Below are 24,467 nucleotides of genomic sequence, written 5' to 3'. Positions count from 1 at the left end.
GGTCTGACGTGGCTGCTGAAAGGGGGGTCTTACCCCTGCCCCCCGAGCCCCTCAGGGAAATGACATTAGCTGCAGAGGGACTACTGGCCTTTCTCTTGCTGGCTAGAGGGTTTGTAGAGGAATTACAAAGGCATAGGCCAGGAGGCTGTGTCCAAAGGTAGCGTTAGGGACTTTTCCAGTTCCAGAGAATTTGGCACCGTAAAGTCTGGGTGGCACTGAAGAAGCGAACACGCATTTCCAGAGGCTGGGGATGGGCGGTGAAGCGTGAACTTCTGGCCGGGGCTCCGGTGGTGTTGCCAAGGACTGGGAAGACCTCGCCTCCACTGGGAGGAGCGAGGAAGCTGGCCCGCAGGGAGCCAGTCCACCGAGTGTGCCCACAGGTGCCCCCAGCAGGGTGCGTGCAGCGCAGGGAGCCTGTGTCTGAGGACCCAGCAGCTCATGGGGGTCCCTGGGCCCTGTGTGACAGTGCCCCCCGTCTGACGAGGGCCGGGAGGAGCGACGGGCTGGAAGGTCACAGAGCTGTGACAGTGGCACGTGCACTCGGAAGGGACAGCACTGAGGAGGGCTTCTTTTTGTTGCTTTTCTAGGCATTTCCTTCTGTGTGGTAGACTTCTGGGGCTTTATGCATTCTAAGCTATGCAGTTGCTGAACACTCTGCTATCTTAGGGGGAGGGCTCATTTAGAGTTCCATCCTTAGAAAGTTGGGGGCAGGGGGAGGTGTTCTCTCCCTGCCCTGCTGGAGAAGTGACACACAAATGCCTGGAAAGACAGATCATTCTCAGTGGCAGCTGCGTCGAGAGCCCAAAGCACGGCTGTGTGGCCACCGCCGAGGGGCAGCATCCAGCTGCCTGTGGTGGACGACACCTCCTTGGGTCTCCTACCTGCCTGCTCCTGTGTATGGAGCCTAGATCTTGTTTTCCACTTGGGGTTCATGTCTGTAGCCTGGACCTGCCACCTCCCCAAAAAATCCTGTGCCTCCGGCTAAATCAGGGAAGCCGACTGAGTTCTGGACTTGTCAGGCCAGGATGGGGGTGCAAAGCCAAGGCCTGTCCTGAGTGCTCAGCAGATTCGTGTGGAGGGAGTGACCCGAGTTGCCCTCAGTTCCCTGGGGTCCCCTGGGAAGCTCTGGTTTGAAGGTGGCATGTACAGTATACAGTAGGTGACAACCAGGGAGAGAGCAGGGCAGGGTATTGGCTGGAGGCTCAGCATAGAGGCCGGCCAGAACCAAACAGCAGGGATGCCAACATGGGCCTGTGGTAGAAGTGTAGAGCTGCTGCTTGGGCTGGTGAGATCCTGGGATTCTGGAGGGTCGCTGGGGGAATGGGGTGATGGGTACACAGGGAGCCCCCAGGGCGGTGGGGCTAAACCCAAGGTGGGCGTCCTGGGAGGGCAGGTGTGCTGCCCAGGGAGTTCCCTGCTGGGAGCTGGTGAGATGTCTGATTTTGTGGCCACTGTGCTCGTGGACAGGCTCGGGACCTCGCTGGCCTTTGGCTTGGACGTCCTTAGGTTCTGTGAGGGACCTGCAGGATGGAGTGCTGAGGAGGGAGCTCCTCTCTGCTGCGTGTACCCCTGTCCCTGTGAAGACAGGGCCCAGAGGACCGTGCACTCACACCTGGTGACAGCTGAGTGACGTGGCCTCAGTCGTGGCTGGGACTGCTTGAGTGTCTCACCGTGTACTCTGAACACCTGACCCATGGGTGGTGAGCAGAGGTTGGCCATGGTGCTCGGCACAGGGATTGCTGTCTCATCAGTGGTCACAGATGGGTGTCCATCCCCATGGCATGCCAAACTTGGACCACAGGAAGCCAGGCAATCACGCTGGAAGTTCTAACGCAAGCCTTTGATTCGATACTGGGTTCGTGTGTTGCCAGTTTCCAAAATACAGCTTTCGTGGTGCAGTTGACACCATGAAACGGGAGGCACCGTTACCTCAACCTCAAGCAGCAACTCGGAGAGGTGGGGTTTCAGTCCCAGCCCTGGCTCTTGACTCCAGCTTCCTGCTAATGCAGATTTTTGGGGGGCAGCAGGTGATGGCTCAAGTAGTTGAATCTCTAGCACTCATATGGGAGACCCAGGTTGAGTTCTGTGTTCCAAGACCTCAGCTATTACAGGTATTTGGGAAGTGAACAAGCAGATGGGAATCCCACTCTCTCTGCCCATCCAAAAAAAAAAAAAGGTGTTGTGGTGCTGCAAGCTAAGCTGCCACCAGGGACATGCTCATCTCTTGACAAAGTTCCCGGTTCAAGTTCCGGCTGCTTCACCTCCCATCTACTTCCTGCTAATGCACCTGGCCCATCCCCAGTTGATGTGAGCATTTGCAGAATGAACCAGCAGATGGAAAAGCTGCTTCTTTTCTCTGTCCTTCTGCCTTTCAAATAAATCTTTTATTAAAAAAAATGGGTGGTTTGATGAAAATTCCGACACAGGCTGCGTGCTACAGCGTGGATGAACCTGAGGACCTGCAGTGAGGTCAGCCAGTCACGAAGGGACAGGTGTTCTGTAGCTGCACTTAGATGAGGTGCTGGAGGATCAATAGGAGGCAAAATGCATACATTTCACTTTGCATCAAAGTAAACATCTTTTAGTGCCATTTTCACAATACAGATGTTTTTTAACGATTTATTTTATTTGAAAGGAAGAGTTAGGGAGGGAGAGAGATCTTCCATCCTCTGATTCACTCCACAAAGGGCCACAATGGCTGGAGTTGGGAGCTTCATCCGGGTCTCCCAAATGAATGCAAGGGCCCAAGCACTTGGGCCATTCTCCTTTGCTTTCCCAGGTGCATTAGCAGGGAGCTAGCTGGAAAGTAGAGCAGCTGGGACTTGAACCAGCACCCATATGGGATGCTGTCATTGCAGGTAGTGGCTTAACCCCCTACACCCAGCGCTGACCCCAATGCTATTTTCCATACACTTTTTGAACTGACCTCCAGTTCCTTGTCTGGCCTCCCCTCTCCACACCTCCCTGCCCGACATGCCCATGATCGTATCAGTGTGAGGCCCAGTGCCTCCTCACCATCACCCTGCTCTGGCGGGGTCTGCTGGAATGGGCCTCTCAGTGGCCAGAGGCCCTCAACTGCAATGTGTCCTGGGAACTCTGGGAGACGACATCCGCACCTGCTCAGTCACTTACGGCTTGTCCCTCGCTCAGGGCCGCTGTTCTCAGGAACCCACTCCGTTTCCTGTTTCCCCCTGCCCGTCACACAGGACTTGATCGGTTTTGCCTGTGTTATGCGGGGGTCTCTGGGTGGTCTCCTTGTCTGTCCCAATTGCCTGCCCCCTTTCTAACGTGTGAGACAACTAAGCCCCTTGCTCATGGTCCCTGCCCGAGCCCCGCCTCCAGGCCTCCCCGGCTGGTCTCATCCTACCCCTGCTGGTCACAGTTACTTGAGACCGGTTGGGGACATTCAGCCACCCTGGTCCCCAGTTCCAGGATTCTCCTCCCTGACACATCTCTTTTGTCTAGGGAGGGAGAACTGGGACGAGGGAGTGGCTGGATCCCAAGCCAAAGAACAGGGCCAGGCCCAGGGCTCTACTGTTTTGTTTGCTTTGAGATATAACCTATATATTATACATAATTTATCCACATACAAAGCATATAGTTCAGTGGGTTTTGCTATAATTTATTATAAAATGTACATAAAACTTGCTGTTCTGACCATCTGAATGTGCAGGCTATGACATTGAGTACATTTGCACTGGTATGCAGCCACCACTAGTCTTTTTTTTTTAATTTGAAAGACAGAGATGGTGGGAGTGACAGATCTTCCGTTTACTAGGTAGTGGAATTTTAAAGGTACCTCATAAAAGTGGAATCATCAGTATGTCCTTTTGTATTTGGCTTTTTTTTTTTTTTTTAAGATTTGTTTTTAATGTCAGAGTTATGGAGAAAGAAAGAGGGACAGAGCTCTCCCAGCCACTGGTTCACTCCCCATATGGCTGCAACAGCTGGTACTGGGCCAGGCCAGTGCCATCCCCTAATTTTAATGGTCTGTTAGCCCAAGTGGTGGTGGTCGTGGCCATGAGGCAAGTCTGTGTGGCTGTGAGGGAGGTGTGGCCCCGGGCAGAGGCGCCTGGGCTCCGGCTCCCACTGTTAACCAGGAACTTCATCTGGGTCTCTCACGTTGTTGGCAGAGGCTCAAGTACTCGGGCCATCTTCTACTTATCTCAGCCCATGAGCAGGGAGCTGGATAGGAAGTGGAGCAGCCAGGACATGAACCAGCGCCCATTTGGGATGCTGGCATCACAGGCAGCCGCTTAACCTGCTATGCCACAATGCTGGCCCTGTATATCTGTCTTATTTAACTTGGCAGATTGTCCTCAAAGTTCAGATGTCCCGTAGCTTGTGTCAGAATTTCATTCCTTCCAGAAGCTGAGTGGCATTTTGCCATAATTTGCGTATCCATCGGTTGGTAGATGCTTGGGTTGTTCCCGCCTTTGGGCTGCTGTCAATAGCTCTGTGGTGAACATGGGTGTTTAAGCGTCTGAGTCCCCGCTCTAACTCGCTTGGCAGTGTTCCTAGGCGAGGACTTGCTGCCTCAATGGCAATTCTATATTTAGCTTTTTGAGGACCCGCCAAACAGCGCCTTTAACTAGAAACACCCTGGTAGGCAGCGTTTTCTCTGCACGAACATTAGGGCACTTAAAATCTGACTGTGTTTTGGCTTACAACTTTAAGGATGTGGCTTTAAACTTCTGAGTCTGTGCAGGTCATCAATTATCTTTGTGATTATTTTTTATTTCACTCTTTTGAAAAAATAACTTTTGTGCTTTTCATCCCTTAATTTTAATGGCCAGTCCATTAGCCCGTGTGGTGGTGAGGCAGGTCTGTGAGGGAGGTGTGGCCCGGGCAGAGGCGCCCGGGCTCGGGCTCCCACTGTTAAAGGTGCCTCCTCACCCCCCCACCCCAGGTGATCCGCAGGCACACGCTGGAGGAGAAGCTGCTCTGCCTGGTGCGGCACCGCGCGGGCCACCACTGCCAGAACGCCGTGATCGTCATCCTCATCCTGGCCTGGGAGGGCATCCCCCGCAGCCTGGGAGACACCCTGTACCAGGAGCTCACCGACACCCTCCGGAAGTACGGCAACCCCACCAGCCGGAGATGCGGCCTCAATGATGAGTACGTGGCGGGGGCTGGGGACGGCAGGTGCCCGGGAGGACTGCAGGCAGCCCTGGGAGAGTCCTCGCCCTCTGCTGGGCGCTGTGTGTCCTGCAGTTAGGGCTGTGGTTGAGAGCATGCTTGCTCGCGGACCCCAACCCCCGCCGAGGTTCTGGCCCTGGCTTAGGGGGAGGCTGTAATTTACAAAGCCTGTTCCTTTGGGGCTTCTCCCCCTTTGTAAATTAAGGTAGGATCATTTGCACTAAGCTAATCCTTTTGAGATTGCTGGAGGGAGACTGTTGATGGATGTTTGGGTCCTGAGGCCGCCACCACTGCAGTCAAGAGAGAGGCCAACTCCATCCTCCCCCTAACGCTCCATGCTTTCTGTGAGCAGCCCTTCCCACCCCCAGCCTTCGCAGGCTGTCACCTGCATGGTGCATACAGCGTGTGGCCTTCTGAGTCTGAGGGTCCTGTGGATGGACGTGTGTGTCCGGGCCCATTCCCGTCAACCCCGAGTAATAGTCCACTGGGTGTAGTGCCGTTGGTTATCCGTTCTCCGTGTGACTTGTTTCCAGATTTTATTAAGTGTTGAAATGTTTTAAAGATCTGTTCGTTTAAAAGTCAGCGTGACGGGGAGGTATGTTCCATCTGCTGGTTCACTCCCCCAGATGACTGCAGCAGCTGAAACCAGGAGCCAGGAACAGCATCCCGGTCTCCTGTGTGGTTGGCAGGAATCTAAACACCTGGGCCATCATCTGCTGCGTTAGCAGGACGCTGGATCTGAAACGGAGGCAGCACCTGATTCCAGGCACTCCAGCACGGGATCAGGCCTCCCAAGTGGGCAGCCAACTTGCTGGGCCACAGTGTCTGCCCCAAGTGTTGGAATTCTACCTGGGTGTGTGTTTGACCTTCTGAGCTCTAGGCAACAGGCTTGTTCAATCCCTGGGGGCCACGTTAGTCCTGTTGGTGTGGTCTGTGCTGGAGCTGGCCACAGCGAAGCTCCTGTCCCCATCTCAACCCATGGGCTTCTCCCGACAACAGGCTCTGGGTTAGACCCTCAGGCTTGGGGTGGGGGCAGACAGATTGCTTAGAACTGGCTTTCTACTCGGTCAGCCAATCCGAGAAAGGACTGGGGCCAGCGGAGGGTGAGTCCCAGTGCCGGGAGGCTGGTGGGGACCGGGCATCAGCAGGCCCTTCCCTGAAGGAGGACGACGACTCTGGAACTCGGGGACGGTTACGCCTGGTGCCTGACCTGGGGTGTTTGTTGCAGCCGGACCTGCGCTTGCCAAGGCAAAGACCCCAACACCTGTGGTGCCTCCTTCTCCTTCGGTTGTTCCTGGAGCATGTACTTCAACGGCTGCAAATATGCCCGGAGCAAGACGCCTCGCAAGTTCCGCCTCGCGGGGGACAATCCCAAGGAGGTGAGCAGAGTGGTGCCAGGTGCACAGGCCCTGCCGCTGCCTGGTGTCGTGAACTGGGAGGGAGGACCGGCACACAGGCAGGCAGGAAGTGGCGCTTGTTTGACTCGGCATTTCGGAACCATATCTTGCTGTGAAGCAAGGTATGTGGAGGGGCAAGGACCGTGAAAACTTACTTAGCAACTGCAGGTGCCCCAGACTAGGTAAATCTCTGAACACGGGGATGCCTGGGACTTTCCCCCTCTCCCAGGGGTGTGTCCGTCTGCCTCATTCTCCCGAGGACCGGGAGGCACAGCAGAGGGTGCGCCGCCCCCTGCCCCCATCTGCGGCCCACCCTCTGGGTCTTTGCTGGACACCCAGCAGCATCTCTGGTCCTGCCTGGCTGCTGTGCGCCCTCCAGGTAGCCATGCCCTCACTGGCCTGGTCCTTGGGCACTGGGCTGGCACTCGGGTGTTGGGACTGCTGCTGTCTCAACCCTGTGACAGCAGAGGCCAGGCCCCACTCAGGCTGTGGGAGGCAGGACCACCAGCTCCCGCTCTGCCATTTGCAAAGGCCACCCTGAGAGGTGGTCACTGCTCAGAATCCCGAGCACAAGGAAGATAGCAGCCTGTCTGGGGTTGCCATTCCCGCATGCCCAGCCCCCCTCCTGCCTGAGCTCCTGGGAGGGTGGGCACTGGGTCCCTTAGCTGGGCTCCGAGCAGACGTCCTGATCCCAGCCTCACCTTTGCGAGCGTCCAGCTCTGGACACTTCTCGTTCTGCACTGGGCGAGGACTTGCTTGGGGATGTCATTCCTGCACCACAGCCCACATCGGCGTCTGTGCTTCAAGCTTGGTCCTTCCTAGGCCCACCTGCCAAGCATTTTAAACCTAGATCTGCCCCACCCCGCCTGGCCTTTTAGCTGTCATGTGAATGTAGAATAGTCTGCCTTGATACTGGACTTGCACTTCAGGTGGGATCCATGGTCCTCCCAAGCAGCAGATGTGCACGCCTTGGTGGATGGAGGCGCCGCAGGAATTAGAGGAATGAAAAGACGTGGGCTCCACTTCCCACCAGCACTTCTCTGTTCCCTGGGGACTGTGCCGTGCGCCTCCCAGGTTATCAGTCAGTTTCACAGCCCCTCGAGGGTCTGGTTGCCATTACCTACACATTACAGGGGAGGCCAGTGGCTTGGTCAAGGCCCTGGGTCTAGTTCATGGTGAAGGCAGGATTTGAACCCAGGCCTGTGTTGCCCCAGAGCTCATGAGTCTCTGCCTGGTGCCGATGGCAGCGCCTGGAGAGCAGCCAGAGGGGTAGCCTGGCCCAGACCGGCCTGAGTGGCGGTGATTTCCATTTCCAGTCCCGTTGCTTGGTTCTTTTTCTCTTCCATCTTCTTCCTGCTTTCTTCTCATAAACTCTGTGCTCAGGGCCTCGTAGGAGACCCGTAAGCCCTGCTTACCACCCTTGGAGGGCCAGAGAGAGGCTAGGTGCTCTGCCGGGGCCAGTGGCACGTGCTCTGGGGCCAAGGCTGTCATGCTGTCCGGTGCAGTAGCCACAGAGCCACATGGAGCTACTGAGCCTCTGAAATGTGGCTAGCACAGCAGGGGGCCGGGGTTTGTAAGTAATTATATTTAAAGTTTCATTTGTATTTCAGTGGCACATGTGGCTTGTGACTAACACAGTAGGCAGGGCGGGGCCCAGCAGCTGGAGTTTGGAGCGGACTCTGTGCCCCTGACTCACGCCAGGCTCTGGGCCAGGCTGGCCGTGGAATCTCTCGCATAGGTTCTGTCTGCCTCTAACGTGGAGAAAGGCCCGCGCTTGTTGCTCGGCGTTTTCATGCCTGCTCTGCTGCTTCTCTGACCTGGGGTGCTCCCCACATGAAAGCAAGAACCTGCTTTCCCAGGGGTCTCCACAAAGTCCATAGATGGGGCAAGTGTTCCGCCTGGTGGCTTAAGATGCCCAGGTGCCGTCTCGGAACACCTGTTTCCTCCAGCTTCCTGCTGCGGCAGACTGAGAGGCAGCTGTAGCGGCTCAGGTAACTGGGTTCCTGCCAGGCGTCGGGAGACCTGGACTGCATTCCCGGCTCCCAGCCGTGGTCTCAGCACAGACTCGGTCAGCTGTTGTGGGCACTTGGGGAGTGAATCAGCGGATGGGAGCTCACTCTCTTCCTCCTCTCTGCCTCCCAGATGAAATGAAAAAGAAAAACACATCTGTGGAAAAGGCACATTGTGAAAACGTGTAGATTTCGAGTCTCCTTTCACCAAAGTAAACTTTTAATTCTATTTTTTCATGAAATTTTTTAAAATTTATTTATTTATTTTGACAGAGTGGATAGTGAGAGAGACAGAAAGATCTTCCTTTGCCGTTGGTTCACCCTCCAATGGCCGCCACGGCTGGCGCGCTGCGGCCGGTGCACCATGCTGATCCGATGGCAGGAGCCAGGTGCTTCTCCTGGTCTCCCATGGGGTGCAGGGCCCAAGCACCTGGGCCATCCTCCACTGCACTCCCTGGCCACAGCAGAGAGCTGGCCTGGAAGAGGGGCAACCGGGACAGAATCCGGCACCCCAACCGGGACTAGAACCCGGTGTGCCGGCACAACATGGCCGTGTACGTGTGTGGGCCTGGCCACACTGGCCCAGATCCTCGAGGAGCAGCAGCTGAGCGGCCGAGATACCTCTGGGCAGAGTGGCTTGTCCTAGCGAGCTTCACTGTCCCTGACTTGAAAACGGACGTGGCACAGCCCCCTCCCCAAGGGAACGCTGTAGGGACCCCGCAGGCACCTCGCCCCTCACCTTCCCGGTGACGCCTGGGAATGAGTTCTGCACGGGGCTCCCTTCCAGCCGCGCTGGGCCTGTGTGACTGTGCTCCTCTCCACAGGAAGAAGTGCTCCGGAAGAGTTTCCAGGACCTGGCCACCGAAGTCGCTCCCCTGTACAAGCGGCTGGCGCCCCAGGCCTATCAGAACCAGGTACCAGGCGGGGGCTCCACCCAGGCGCCCCAGGTGGGCCGTGGGAGTGTGGGCTCCTCAGGACCCAGAAGTGAGACGATGCTCTGGGTCTCGGCGGACCCCGTTGTCTGCTGACCACCGACTGCACCCCACTCCATCTCTGAGCCCCTGACCTTCTGCCACTGCCCCCATTTGCCCACGTTCCCTGGCCAGGGCAGAGGTACCTTCTGCAGGGCCCTGAGAGGGCTCTCGGCCAGACCTCGCCTTGCAGTCCAGGTGCAGGACCGGGCCACTCACCTCTGGTCACATGAGCAGCTCTCCCTGGCTGTCCCCACAGGTGACCAATGAAGAAATAGCGATTGACTGCCGCCTGGGGCTGAAGGAAGGGCGGCCCTTCTCGGGGGTCACAGCCTGCATGGACTTCTGTGCCCACGCCCACAAGGACCAGCACAACCTCTACAACGGGTGCACCGTGGTAAGGAGCCCCACCTGCAGGGTGATCCTGGGAGGGGGCCAGCTGCAGTCTGCAGAAAGGTGGGCTCAGATCTGGGAGGGGCCCCGCCAGACTTCCCGCTCCTCCCACTACTCAGAGAAAACCCTCGCCAGACAGAACAGACAAGCCTGTGTTGCAGGCAGACACCGTGGGCACCTGGAGTCCCCGGCTATCTAAAGGGTGGTTCCAGGTCTCTGTGCACACCTGGTTTTAAATCTGCCCAGCCCTTCATGGATTCAGTCATTGAGTGAACACGTGTAGAGTAAGTGCCAGCAGCACGCCCCAGGCTGCAGGTACCAAGGAGTAAAATGGACAGTCCCTGCCCGAGCCTGTGATTCCCGGAGTGAGGGAGGCTGGAGCTGCCAGGTGCGTGCTGCCCGCCTACTGAGGTGAGAATAATCAGATCAGGTGAAAATGCAGGCATTCTGTTCCGAGATGCCTGCTAGATACAGTGGAGATGAGGAGCCGGCAGGGGAGGGAGGCTCTGGAGATGACCCTAGCTCGTAGTTAGCACCTCGTGGCCAGTTGGGTTAGCAAGGAAGTGAGTTGGAATGGAGAAGAGGGGAGAGGGTTGGGCTCGCTGGGGAGCCTCGCAAATGGATGATGTCTGATCTTCTTGCTCTGTGTTTATTTTTGAAAAATACTTTATTGGAAAGGTAGAGTTAGAGGGAGAGACTTTCACCTGCTGGTTCACTCCCCAAATGGCCACAATGGCTGGGGTTGGGCCAGGCCCAAGGCAAGAGTCTGGAAGTCCATCTGGGTCTCCTGTGTGGGTGGCAGGGGCCGAAACACTGTTGGGCCATCTGCTGCTGCTTTCCCCAGCACAGCAGCAGAGAGCTGCATCAGAAGTGGAGAAACCAGGACCAGAAGCGGCGCCCATGGGGGATGCTGGCGTCGCAGGTGGGGATTAAACTCACGACAGCCCTCTGCTCTGGTTTTAGCAAGGTCCTGGGCAGTCAGGGCCCCTGGGGGGTGCTGAGGAAGAGGCAGGGGTACCCCCACATCCACCTGGGATGGGGGCCCCCTGGCTTCCAGTTGTATGCTGTGTTCCTCTGGGCCTTGAAGCTCCCCCTGCAGAATCTCATTTCTTCTCCTTATCCTCCATCCCCAAGTCCAAGACTGAGAAGCAAGATGGAGCAGGCTCCTGTCTGTATCCTATTAAATGGTTTCTCAGCTTGGACCTTCCAAGCTTAGGAGAGAGGCAGGGAGGAGCAGCAGGCACTGGAGATACAGAGCACAGGAAAGTTACTCATATTCTAGAGCTTCTGAATTGGGGGAGGAAAAAGTAATTTTTTTCTAAAATGAAAAGTGGAGGGTTTTTTTGTGTATTTAGTAACTCCTTACTGTCAAAAACTTCCAACAGCATCAAAAACCTTGCCTGAAGTCTCAGCGAGATGACCGCCAGCAGCATTTTGATGGCCATCCGTTGAGACACCTGGGTGGTTGTGTCCACAGACAGGGTCCTGTTATGTCAATAAGCGGCTCTGTGACCTGCTTTCCTGACTCAAGGGTAGCTGGAGCTTTCTGTGCCGATGGCCGAAGGTGGCCTTGGCGTTCCCCGAGGCAGGCAGGCTGCATGGCACTGCCATCGTTTATTTCACCTGTCCTCCACTGAAGGGCAGCGAGTGCTTTCAGATGCCGCTTCCCTAAACCACAGGGAGGGGCCGCCTCATCACGTCCCAGTGCAGTGCTGCAGCCCCGACCTTGACCGCCAGCCACCTCCGGGCACTGCTTCTCCTGCTCACTTGGCCACACTGGATGGTGTCCATCCTTTTAGTTTTTGCCTACTTGGGCAGCAGACAGACGATTCCATCTCATTTTGTATTTCTGTTAGTATTTTGCTTGCCCATTTAAATTTCATCCTTGTGAATATCTTTTTTGGCCTTGACTTGTTTAAAAATCTGGATGACCGTGTCTTTTGACAGTTGCATCTTTCACACAGTAGGGATAGAAGCACAGTTTCTGTCTCCTTTGCACTTGACTTTAGTTTGGTTTGCATGTAACGTTGGGACTTAGGAGGAGGGAACTGGGCTGATGGTCATTCCAACCCAGTAGTGCACAGGAGTCTGGTCAGAGTGGAGGAGTGGTGAAAAGACCATGTGTTCTGGGAAGAAGCAGTCTGGTTAGAGATTGATGCCAGAGGAGGACTCTAAAATGAGTATTTAGCAATAAAGTTGATGCCAGAAAATGTTCAGTTTCCATTCAGTAGTAAAATTCCATAAGCAGAGTGGAAAGGCTGAATAACTTGACAACTGAGTTACCCTTGAGTTAAGACAAGCTGATCACAGAACAGCCTGCGTAGATAATGCGATCTCATTGGTGTCGAATTTTATGTAGCTGCCTGTGTATGTGCATATATGTTCAGGTGTCTGGTTGATTGGCAAAATGCTAACAGTGCACAGAGCTCTGACTGCAACAACACTTGTAGCAGGTGATAGAGAAATAGTATTGACTTTTTACTTGATCTTAGCCAAAAGGCCAAGAAGCAATGCATGAGTGACTTAGAGCTACTCTGAAAAAGCCGAGGGGTTGGTGTTGGTCCCAGCAGTGTAGGATGCCTGGGTTTCTTATTTGACCCTGGCTTCTGACGCCAGCTTCCTCCTGATACAGACCCTGGGAGGCAGTGGTGATGGCTCAATTAATTGTGTACCTGTCACCCACATGGGAGGCCTGGATTGAGTTCCCAACTCCTGCCGTGGCCCAGCCCTACCTGTCATTGGCATTTAAGGAGTGGACCAGTGGATGAGAGTGTGCTCTCTGCCTCTCAAATATTAAAAAAAAAAGGGGGGGGGGTAAAAATAGGCAAAAGGAATAGGACGAGACATAGTTAGGTTCAGCACACGGATCTGTTCTAACCAAAGATGGTAGAACAAGCAGATGTGGAAAACAGAGGAAGAAAGGAGCTTCTGCCCAGGGCACACCATGCCTGGGAACTACATGGCGAAGCACCAGGGGCAGCCCAGAGGCAGGGAGCAAGAAGGGGGAGCAGCAGCCCAGAACTGTTCCTGGGGGAGTGTGGGCAGGAGCGGGACAGGTGTGAGGCAGGCATGCGGTGTAAGCTCAGGATTGCTGGTCAGAATGAGTTCAGCAGGCTCTGGGCTATGAAGGGGCTCCCTAATTGCCTGTTACCGGGCCTGGGGTGATGGAGAGCCCGGGGAATCTTGGCTTGCTGTGGGGCCTTGATAAGGGAGATGGTTGGAGTGTGGGCTCAGGAGTGGTTGGTTCATATTATGTTAGAGGCGTACCTTTAGGGAGCTATTTTCTCTCTCTAAGGATTGGCTAGCCCTGGGAAGGGCAGTCTCCCCAGGATCAAGACCCCAAAAGCTACAGAAAATAAGAAAATGCAGTCAGTACAAGTGTAGAGAGTAAACTTGAAAAAAGCAAACCTTGTTGAGAAATGTGAACCGACAATGAAGATACATTTTAATAAGGAGCAGAAAGTGTTTTAAGAAATTAATGGCAAAATTATGGGCAAAACTGTCAGAAAAGTGAAACTTGTGTTCTGGTTTGGATAAAAACTGGAATAATTTTGGAGGGCAGTTTGGCAAGAGGTGGCAGTTCTAAATTCATAAGACTTATTCTATAGAATTAAATGTCTTGGAAAGTTTAGTTAAAAGAATAGTTCAAAAGGCATTGTTTATGGTAGGAAAAACAAGTTGGAGTGTTTGATAACAAGGGAGTAAACATGAGGTCTTCAGAAAGTTCATGGAAATGTGTATTATGAGAAAACTGCATGAATTTCAATTTTTTGTATAAAATTCTTATTCCATTTTTGCACAAAATTCTTGACGTACCCTTTTACCATGCAGCACTGAGTCACTGTGGGAGATATATAAGGCACAGGACATTGTTCATACTATGCTAAGATGAAGGTGAGGTTATAAAGATCCAATTTAATTCCCAGAAAGTAACGGTGTGCACGTGTGTGCTTATAGGACCCAATATTCACAGTGATGGATTCTGGATGATGGATTTGTGGAGATAGATCATTTCCTTTTTGTTTGCCCAGATTTTCGACAGTCAGCACCTAGAGTTTTGTGTCTTTTTTTTTTTTTTTTTAAAGATTTATTTATTTTGAAAGAGCTGCAGAGAGAGGGAGAGAAAGGGAGATCTTCTATCAGCTGGTTCACTCCCCCAGATGGTCCCAGTGGCCAGTACTGACGCAGGAACTTCATCCCTGGGCCATCTTCTGATGCTTTACCCAGGCATTAGCGGGGAGCTGGATGGGAAGTGGAGCAGCCAGGATATGAACCGGCGCCCACATGGGATGCCGGCATTGCAGGCGGCGGCTTTACCTGCTGTGCCACAGCGCCGGCCCCTAGAGTTTTTAATGCAAGGGAAAAGTATCCTAAGAGGAAAAGGAGGCTGAGGGTTCAGGATGAGGATAAAGTGGAAGGTCCGAGGCTCTCCTGGGTGACACAGGGCAACGCTTTGCCACCGGATAGGGCAGGGCTGCCAGTCCTGGCCAAGCACGGGTGGTCATCTCAGCCCTCCAAGCCCGTGTCCGCGCTCTCCCCCTGCCTGGGCAGGTCTGCACCCTGACCAAGGAAGACAATCGCTGCGTGGGCAAGATCCCCGAGGACGAGCAGCTGCACGTGCTGCCCCTGTACAAGATGGCCAGCACCGACGAGTTCGGCAGTGAGGAGAACCAGAACGCCAAGGTGGGCAGTGGGGCCATCCAGGTGCTCACCGCCTTCCCCCGCGAGGTGCGGCGCCTGCCTGAGCCCGCCAAGTCCTGCCGCCAGCGGCAGCTGGAAGCCAGGAAGGCGGCCGCCGAGAAGAAGAAGATGCAGAAGGAGAAGCTGAGCACTCCCGAGAAGATCAAGCAGGAGGCCCTGGAGCTGGCCGGCGTCACGGCCGACCCAGGTGTGTGGGGGCGCTGCCCCGGACCGCGTGGCCCTGCCCTGGTGTCGGTCCTCACTCCCCAGCCCGCCCCCTTCCTGCAGCTCGCTGGGGCCTCCAGACGGAGTCCTGGGGCCCCTGCTGCCTCCGTGACAAAGATCCTGACGCTGCACGGGCCCTACCGCTGACCACTGGGAGCACCTGGCCCCCTGTGCGCGCTCCTGCCCCCGCTCAGAGGAGTGGCAGCAGGGCCATGGGTGGATTCCCTGTGGGGGCGCCAGCACCTGCAGCGATGCTGCCCAGCTCACCGGGAGCCACAGCAGTCCCCGGGGCAGGACAGGGGGTGGTGCGGAAGGGCCATGGGTGCTGCCTGAGCCGGGCCTTCAGGGCCACCTGTCTCCTCCCTCAGTGAGGCTGGGGCCTGTGCCAGGTAGTGCCCAGGAGCAAGTCTGGTCCCAGCTCAGGCGTACCTCGCACCTCACCTGTCCTGACTTTCCAGAAAAGGGAAATTTAAAAAAAAAATGCTTTTGAAAGGCGGAGATCACTCCCTAAGCGGCTGCAGCAGCTGTGGCTGGGCCAGGCTAAAGTCAAAATCCAGAATCTCCATCAGGGTCTCCCACGTGAGCGGCAGGGGCCCATGCACTTGGGGCACCTTCTTTTTTCCCCATGCTGTTTAGCGGGAAGCTGGACGGGCTGTGGCATGCCAGGGCTCAAACCGGCGGCCCTCGTCCAGGATGCTGGCATCCACCTTGGGGAGGCAGCCTTTCTGAGCCCAGGGGTTCCTGGCACCCTGCCCATCTCGCCCTGTCCCCTCCACAGGCCTGTCCCTGAAGGGTGGACTGCCGCAGCAGAGCCTGAAGCCCTCGCTCAAGGTGGAGCCGCAGAACCACTTCAGCTCCTTCAAGTACGGCAGCAACGCGGTGGTGGAGAGCTACTCGGTGCTGGGCAGCTGCCGGCCCTCCGACCCCTACAGCATGAACAGCGTGTACTCCTACCACTCCTACTATGCACAGCCCAGCCTGCCCTCCGTCAATGGCTTCCACTCCAAGTACGCGCTCCCATCGTTCGGCTACTACGGCTTTCCCTCCAGCAACCCCGTCTTCCCCTCCCAGTTCCTGGGCCCTGGCGCCTGGGGGCACAGCGGCGGCAGTGGTGGCTTTGAGAAGAAGCCAGACCTCCACGCTCTGCACAGCAGCCTGAGCCCGGCCTACGGCGGTGCTGACTTTGCCGAGCTGCCCGGCCAGGCTGTCCCCGCGGACACCCACCTCCCCACTCCTCACCACCAGCAGCCTGCTTACCCAGGCCCCAAGGAGTATCTGCTTCCCAAGGCCCCCAGGGACCCCACGCCTTTTGCTCAGAGCTCCACCTGCTATGGCAGATCCATCAAGCAAGAGCCAGTAGACCCGCTGGTACAGGCTGAAGCCGGGCCCAGAGAGCTCACTAAGGTGGGCAAGACGGCTCTGCCGGAGGCATCGCAGAACGGGGGACCTAACCATCTGTGGGGCCAGTACTCCGGAGGCCCGAGCCTGTCCCCCAAGAGGGCCAACGGTGTGGGCGGCAGCTGGGGCACGGTCTCCGCTGGGGAGAGCCCGGCCGTGGTGCCCGACAAGCTTGGCTCTCTTGGGGCCAACTGCCTGGCCCCCTCCCACTTCCCGGAGGGCCAGTGGGGGCTGTTCCCCGGCGGCGAAGGGCAGCAGCCGGCTCCCCACCCCGGGGGCCGCCTTCGAGGCAAGCCGTGGAGCCCCTGCAAGTTCGGAAATGGCACCGCCCCGGCCTTGGCTGGGCCCGGCCTGCCGGAGAAGCCGTGGGCTGTGGGCGCACCCGGGCTGCAAGACAAGTTGTGGAACCCCCTGAAAGGGGACGAGGGAAGGATTGCGACGCCGGGTGCGGGCCAGCTGGACAAGGCCTGGCAGGCCCTCGGCGTGCCCCTGGGCCCCGGCGACAAGCTATGGGAGCCCTTTGGCCTGGAAGAGGGTCCGGCCGAGGAGCCCAGCGCCCAGGGGGCTGTGAAGGAGGAGAAGGGCGGTGGCGGCGGCAGCGTGCGTGCGGCGGAGGACGAGGAGGAGGAGCTGTGGTCGGACAGCGAGCACAACTTCCTGGACGAGAACATCGGCGGCGTGGCCGTGGCGCCGGCGCACGGCTCCATCCTCATCGAGTGCGCCCGGCGCGAGCTGCACGCCACCACGCCGCTCAAGAAGCCCAACCGCTGCCACCCCACCCGCATCTCGCTGGTCTTCTACCAGCACAAGAACCTCAACCAGCCCAACCACGGGCTGGCGCTCTGGGAGGCCAAGATGAAGCAGCTGGCCGAGCGGGCGCGCGCGCGCCAGGAGGAGGCGGCGCGCCTGGGCCTGGGCCAGCAGGAGGCCAAGCTCTACGGCAAGAAGCGTAAGTGGGGCGGCGCCGCGGCGGCCGAGCCGCAGCAGAAGGAGAAGAAGGGCGCCGTGCCCACGCGGCAGGCGCTGGCCGTGCCCACGGACTCGGCCGTCACCGTGTCCTCCTACGCCTACACGAAGGTCACTGGCCCCTACAGCCGCTGGATCTAGGTGCCCGGGAGCCAGCGTACCTCAGCGTCGGGCCCGGCCCGAGCTGCCTCTGTGGTGCTTTTGCCCTCACGCCTGGGGGCGGGTTGGGGGTGCAGAAGTCTTTTTATCTCTATACATATATAGATGCGCATATCGTATATATGTATTTATGGTCCAAACCTCAGAACTGACCCGCCCCGCCCCTACTTCCCCAGCACTTTGAAGAAGAAACTACGGCTGTCGGGTGATTCTTTTTTTTCCGTGATCTTAATATTTATATCTCCACTTTTTTTTCCTCTTCCCTTGTTTGGAGGAGGGTTTTATTTTCTTTGTTTTTAAAACTCTATCCTTGTATATCACAATAATGGAAAGAAAGTTTATAGTGTCCTTTCACAAAGGAGTAGTTTTGAATTCCATTTAAAATGTGTATTTATTGGGTTTTTTTTTTTTTAAGCGACAATAGTAATGGTAAAGGGTCGGCAGGAAAGGCCGCCAGCCTGGTCCTGCTCAGGCTGGCTGGGCCCGGGCCGCCGGCCTCTCGGGGCAGGTGCAGGGGTGCAGCCTCCCAGCTGGTCTCTCCCTCCCAGACAGTCTGTCCTCTCCTGTAGGGCGGGAGAGCCTGTAGAGAAACATCACTGGCTTGCAGCTGGGGGCGGGGGGACGCAGGTGCACCCTCTGCCCAGCCCTCGAGATGCCGGCGGAGATTTCCCCAGAAACCAGGTTGGAAGTAGACAGCTTCGAGCTTGCTAGTCTCCACACTGAATCCTCTGTCCGTTACTTACCAAGTCACATGATGTCACGGCTCACTAGGCAGCCGGGAGGCCCCTGGGAGCCGTTTCCACCACACAGATGAGCCGGTGAATTCTGGGCTGAAGGAATTTGTCTTAGTGGAAGTTTTTGTAAATGCCCCCCAAAGTCTGTTCTGATAAGGAGGCAAAGGGCTACTGTATCTTTAAAAACAAGACGTTGAACGCAAGCTGTGAAAAGCCGGGTGGCCCTGGTGCTGTAGTGTGGTGCTAGGCCTTGAGGTCCATGGGCAGGTCGCAGCCTGTGGGAGCTCAGCAAGGTAACGGCAGTCAACACAGCCACCCTTACTGCTGGGGTTCCACATTGGACAATGGTGCATGCCTCACCCGAGCCCGCCCCTCCGCGCTCGCTGTGGGGGAGGGGCCGCACTACCCACTGTAAAGTTCGCGAGTGGCAGGTTTTCAGCAGGTTGCTAGGACTTCTCTCCCTCATTGGTGCCATGTCTCCATTCGGTCATCTTCTCCTTCCCTTCCTCCCCACTTGGACACACCCGCTCTAAAATTCTGGTGCATTTGTTCAGTTCTTTGAAATGAGAATGTGGTGCTTAATTCTTGTGACACTGTTGAGACAGGTTGGGCCTGACAGGTGGAAGCAACGCTTCGTCTTCGGCAAGTCAGACTTCTTGGAGTGTGTGTTTCTTTTCCTGTGCTATTAGCAGAAATGGCATCCGGCTACCCTTGGGGATGCGTGTGGTGAGTGGGGGGGAGGGGTGCTTCGTCCAGACACACGCAGGAACGTGGCCTCGCCGTGACCCGAGATGAACGGTAGCTATTTATTGAGCAGTTTTATTCAACTGTGGGTCTTTGTTCGTACGTAGAGTTTCGCAATCAGATGACAATGCTAAAGGCAAGTTCCTGAGTTTCCAGGTGCCTTGGGTAGGAGCTGAGAGCTGCCCCGTGACCCGCGAGCCGGCCTGAGCGTTTATGTGGTCTGGTTTTAATTGTAAATAGTGAAAGATTTTTTTAAGCACTTTTGCCTAGATTTAAACAGCAACTTGAAAAAAAGTTTTAACATGTAATTGTGGGAGAACCTGTAAATAGTAGCTGAATATTTAATGTGCTTTGTCTATCCTCCACTTTTACCATATTCTGTAAAGTCGCATTTATTTTACAGGACGAAAAATGAAATATTATTGCTTTTGAAATAAATACCCAAGAGCTTATCAGGATTTAGAGTTATTCAGAATTCAGATTTATAGGAAAACCTCTGACCTTCAGTTTGACAAGCTAAAGGAAGCAGAGTCTTTAACGAGCATGCTAATTTTCTAGTTTTGAGGAAGAGTTGGGTCCTTTAAATGCTATTTTGCTTATCGCATCAGTACTTTTATGCAGGTCTCAGTTGACTCCGTGCTTAGGTAGATGCGGGGGTGCCTTGAAAACTTGATTTTAAATGATCCTAAGCAAGAAATACGCTATTTTCCGAAACAGTTGGAGAATGTGAGCGTCTGAGTGACCCGTGGAAGCCCCAGGTTTGCTGTTGGTTTGGAAGGTCCCGAATGTAACCCAGGTGATTCTTGCGCGTGGCCTGTGTGAATCTTCCCGCCTGTGTGTTCGGTATTCTTTGCCCCTCCTCGCCCTTTGCTAGCAAAGCCATTAGATGAAAGGAGAACCCGGTACAAGCAGAAAGCATGCGACAGCGCCTGTCCCCCCAGCATAGGGAGCAGGCTGCTGAGAGGTGAGGCAGAGGCGACCCCGCCGGCCCCTCCCGCCGGTGTTTGGAGAGCTGGGTGGCGCCGTGGCCGCGCGAGCCCATGCTCCTTCTAACACTACACGTATAACCTACCTCAGAGCTCAGTCATTGCAACTAGCATGCTTTAGACGTGTGTTGGAAAAGTTAACTATGCACAGCTCTTTGTCTCCCCCTTGCTGCTGAAGGTTTCGTAAAGAGAAAAATCAAATTTTTTATTTTTTACTGGCACTGTCATTTTTTTAAAGTCCTAAAGATGATTAACAGACATTTTTATCATGAGAAGAAAAATAAAGCCATCGCAACTACAGAACCTAACAGCATGACCAGGTTGTAAGAGTAATAATAGGCCAGCAGAGGAGGACCGGGCCCGCGAGACAGCTTCCCAGTGCGCCCCAGGCCGGCCACAGGGCCGGTGCCACTCTCCCTTCGTTTTGTTTGCCCTGCCTGTTGCGTGCAAGGGAAGCATTTGCGAAGCTCTGTGCTAAGAGATTTTTCAGAATTAACGATTGCTTCGCAGCAGGTTCTCTCAATAACTGGTGCTAGCTCCAGAACCCCTTATTCTCACCCTTGGAAATCGTGGCCAAAGGCGACGCCTGGGTTTGAGGCTTTGTTTTTGTTGGGTCTGGTTTTCCGCAGAGCCTACGTTCCTCACCCCTCCCCACCCCTGGCTTCGCGGGTCCTGCTCTGCCTTCTCCCTGAGACAACAGTTGGCGGCATGGAAAGAGGGTGCACCTGCCCCTCTTGGTCGTCCCCCCAGCCTCTCTCGGAAAAGGGAGGCTTTCAGAGCAGGGTTTTTTTTACAACGCTAGAGCAAGGAAGGGGGCAGAGCTATGGGCTTTGCATCCAACAGGTAGACGCGTGAGGTTGTTGGCAGGGAGTAGACGGTAACTGATGGCCTTGAGAGAGATCCAACCCCACTTCTCTGTTGAAGTTGAACCACCGCGAGGCTGCAGACCGAGCAGGGGGTGGGAAACGCCGCGATCCCGGATGTGCCTCAACCAGTCTCTCTCCTTTTGTTACTGAGGTGTGTTTTATGGACTAGGAAGCATTTTTATGAATTGAAATCGTCTAAATAAAATGGTGCTATGGTGTTTAATGTGACTGTCCCCGATCCTGTCTTGCTGAGGTGCTATCCACGTGCTGAAACCACGACCAACCAAAAACAAGGTGGGCTCCAGTCTCCTGGCTTCTCGTCCCTCCCCTCTTCCGGTGCTGTCTTCTCAAACCTCTGTTTACCGTGCTCTAATCTGCTCTGAGCAATTGTGTTTTGTGTTTCACTATTCTTCCCTTGGTGGCCAAAAAAAACCCACAAAGGCAAGTGGAGAAGGCAGCTAGCTGCCGCCCCGCCTGGCGTGGCAGGTGTGTGTGGCTTTGACGCGTGTCTTCTCAGGCCTGAGGAGGGAGGGGGATATCTGGGGGAGGGTTGCAGAAAGGGAGTCGGGTGCTCCTGCCTCTCGGGGCAGGCATTCTCACAGCCAGGGCCGCACCGTCTGCGCGTGGGGCCCAGGGTGCTAAGCAGATGCCTCTGGGAGTCTCAAGGGTGCGGGAGGGGTCGGGGAGCATCTGCTTGTCTGGTGCCGGGCAAGGGGTCCCCTCTGCTCCTCGGGTGCTTCTGCCTCTCGTGGATGATCCCTTGTGTCCAAGCTAAGGGAAGGAGTGCGCTCTGCTCCCTCGATGCCACTGGGCTGCTTTTTAGTTGGTGCTATTCTCAATTTCTTCTTGGGTCCACAGAAGTTGCTGTTTAAGAACTCAACAGGAAGCTCCATTTTCTTGTGTCATCCACTGTCACAATTTTTTTAAATACCTCAAAACAGGACGTTGTGACAACTTGAGTGTAGTAGATTCCATGAAGGTCTGGCACCTGTGGGTTGCCCACTGGGTGATGTCCTCGGCCTTGGAGAATCCGGGTCGTTGGGCTTTTCCTTCTTCGCAGTCAGCGCACGCCCTGGAGGGCGGGGCGGCGGCGTGGTTGACTTTGTTTCAGTTGAAGTTTTGCTTTGGATACAATGTGAATTTCCTGTGCCCATCTCATTGAGCTTTCTCCGTTGTCATCGTGGCCAGTGCTGTCTCTGCATCCTGTCTCTTCAGCCAGCTGCCAACTCCAGCGTCCCCTGGACCAAAGGTGCACGCCCCCGCCTTGGCTGTCCGGCCCCACACTCACACATGCTTTGCGCTCTTCCCAGGAGTGCGGGGCCGTGCAGGCGAGAGCAAAGCAGTAGAGGCTGCCGCCCGGGTCGCGTGGGGCTCTGGCCGCCTTGTGCCCGAGTCGGCGAGCAGTTTGCCCCGCTTCCTCCTCCGCTTCTCTTCTGATATCAGGGATGCTTCCGTAGTGGTACTGTCCTGCTCTCTCCTTGGCGGGACGCCCGCCCGTCATCCAGGGGGTGGCTCCTCACTCTTCTCCCGGGGGTTTCGGTTAACACACAACTGGCTCATTTGAACATTCCAAATTGTCTTGGTTCCAACTCCATATCTTTTTTTTTTTTTTTTTTTTTTTGAGGGGGAAAAAGGGGGAGAAAACAGGAGTGATGTCATTTTTTTCATGTGTTCTTATTCAAGAAACAAGGACAGGTGGCATAGTAATGCATTAGACTTAACCTAGAACTCCTGTAGCTTTCTGATGTGTTTTATTTCTTATCTCTTTGAATTCCTGTTTGGTTACTTGGCTTCCAATGGAGGTGAACTTAACAACCATACTTGAATATTCCGTCTTGACTTTGTAAACTGTGGCTACTTGAAATGAAGTTTATCTGGGGTTGATGGATGAATGGTAGATTTTTTGCAATGTCTCAAGGCAATAGGATGTGTATTATTAAACTGTAGATATTCTTAGTAAATTTATGCTGATAATTTTATTTTGTATAATTTCTACCTTTTTGTTAATATTTTTTCCTTCTACTTTTATTGGTTTGCCTCCTGACGACCCCTCCTTGCCCTCCCTCCCTGCCCCCCTAAGTGTTTCAGTAAATTTAATTTAGGGTGCCTAGAAATTGCAAGTATGTATCCTTTTTTGATTTGTATTTTATTATAATTTACACAAACAACTGGGTTTGTGAACTGTATTACTCCTGGTATCTTTAAAATATTGTGGGTGTTTTAATAAATTTTATATTTATTTTTTGCACTCAAATTCAGTGTGGGTTCTCTTTTTTCCCCTCCCTGAACCAGAACTAGAGCGTGGTGGTGGAGGTGCACGCGCTGCTCCCCTGGCCGCGGCGTGCGGTGGGTGCACAGGGGAGCCCTCTGTCCGCTCTGCAGCAACCTGCGGGGGCTGGCAGCTGTGAACACGGGGTGTGAGGCTGGAAAGCAGAGACAGCCTTTCCCTCCCTTGTCTTTCTGCCCCTGTTTTCACTCGGAGATGCGTTCCTCCCCTTAAACTTGGCAACTTCTGGAGCAGCGCAGCGAGTTAAGCCTCCACCTGCAGTGCTGGCATCGCATATGGGCACTGGTTTGAGTCCTGGCTGCTCCACTTCCGATCCAGCTCCCTGCTCATGTGCCTGGGAAAGCAGTAGAAGATGGCCCAAGTGCTTGGGCCCCTGCACTGACCCAGAAGCAGCTCCTGGCTTAGGCCTGGCCCAGCTGGCCATTGCCACCATTTGGGGAGTGAACCAGCAGAGGCAAGATCCATCTCTTAACTCTTTCAAATAAAAATCTTAAAGGGCCAGTGCCGCGGCTCACTAGGCTAATCCTCTGCCTGCAGCGCCGGCACACCGGGTTTTAGTCCCGGTCAGGGCGCCAGATTCTGTCCCAGTTGCCCCTCTTCCAGGCCAGCTCTCTGCTGTGGCCAGGGAGTGCAGTGGAGGATGGCCCAAGTGCTTGGGCCCTGCACCCCATGGGAGACCAGGGACCATCAGATCAGCACAGTGCGCCGGCCATGGCGGCCATTGGAGGGTGAACCAACTGCAAAAGGAAGACCTTTCTCTCTCTCTCACTGTCCACTCTGCCTGTCAAAAAAAAAAAAAAAAAAAAAAAAAAAAAAAAAAAAACTTAAAGAATCGGCACCTTTTGGTTCTGCTGGCCGTGGAGGAGAGGATGGTCCCACTGGGGCCACGGGGATCGCCGGCTGCAGCGGTAGCTGGTGTGAAAGGGAAACTTTGGACTGAGGAAGGGGAGAGGAGCGTCCGTCCACCAGCTTCATACCTCTGGCCAGAACTGATGCCACGGCTGAGAAGCCGCCCGCTGGGCAGTCGGCAGGTGGGAGCCGTGTCCTGGGAGGCCACTCCAGACAGGAAAGCTCATGGAACCGCATGAGCAAAACAGGTTTCATTTCCAGTGGGAGTGCCTTGGCACATATGGATGTCCAGGAGTGCACTTGCGTATGTGTGTGTGAGAGGGAGAGAGAGGGTATGAAGGAGGGAAGGAGAGGGGGGGCACACACTGGTGTGGTAACTTGCTTTACTCCTTTTTTAAAAAGAGACCTAGTTCATCCCCTTTCTGTCACCAGGGCCAACAGAGACTGATGGAGCAGTTGGGCAGCCGTAAATCCACTTCTTATTCAAGCTCCGCGTCCCATGTTAAAAAAACAAAAAACAAAAACAAAACAAAACAAAAAAAACAGGAGGGCAGAAGTTTCCAGTGACCCAAGAGCCGCATGATGGGTTGCAGGCATTTCCCGAGTGAGTGCGGCCATGGGTATGAACAACATGACCAGTGCATGGACTTCACGTTTTGTTCTA

General features: G+C 55.0%; 1 protein-coding gene across 4 annotated transcripts in view; it reads left to right on the top strand.

Moving 5' to 3' along the window:
• TET3 (tet methylcytosine dioxygenase 3) overlaps nucleotides 1–22,921 on the top strand; it is a 110,165-nt gene extending 87,244 nt beyond the window's left edge. For all 4 annotated transcript variants that reach the window (XM_051837376.2, XM_051837383.2, XM_051837366.2 and 1 more), the window contains 6 exons: nucleotides 4,910–5,118; nucleotides 6,368–6,518; nucleotides 9,370–9,459; nucleotides 9,776–9,913; nucleotides 14,461–14,797; nucleotides 15,593–22,921. In XM_051837376.2, the coding sequence (XP_051693336.2) occupies nucleotides 4,910–5,118; nucleotides 6,368–6,518; nucleotides 9,370–9,459; nucleotides 9,776–9,913; nucleotides 14,461–14,797; nucleotides 15,593–17,319 (2,652 nt within the window). In that variant the 3' untranslated portion in view covers nucleotides 17,320–22,921. The remainder of the gene's footprint in view (nucleotides 1–4,909; nucleotides 5,119–6,367; nucleotides 6,519–9,369; nucleotides 9,460–9,775; nucleotides 9,914–14,460; nucleotides 14,798–15,592) is intronic.
• The last annotated feature ends 1,546 nt before the right edge of the window (nucleotides 22,922–24,467 follow it).

This window comes from Oryctolagus cuniculus, chromosome 2 (assembly GCF_964237555.1).
Source record: "Oryctolagus cuniculus chromosome 2, mOryCun1.1, whole genome shotgun sequence".
NCBI classification, from domain to species: Eukaryota; Metazoa; Chordata; class Mammalia; order Lagomorpha; family Leporidae; genus Oryctolagus; species Oryctolagus cuniculus.
Note: the sequence above shows the minus strand (reverse complement) of the source record. Positions and strands in the feature narration are given on the sequence as shown.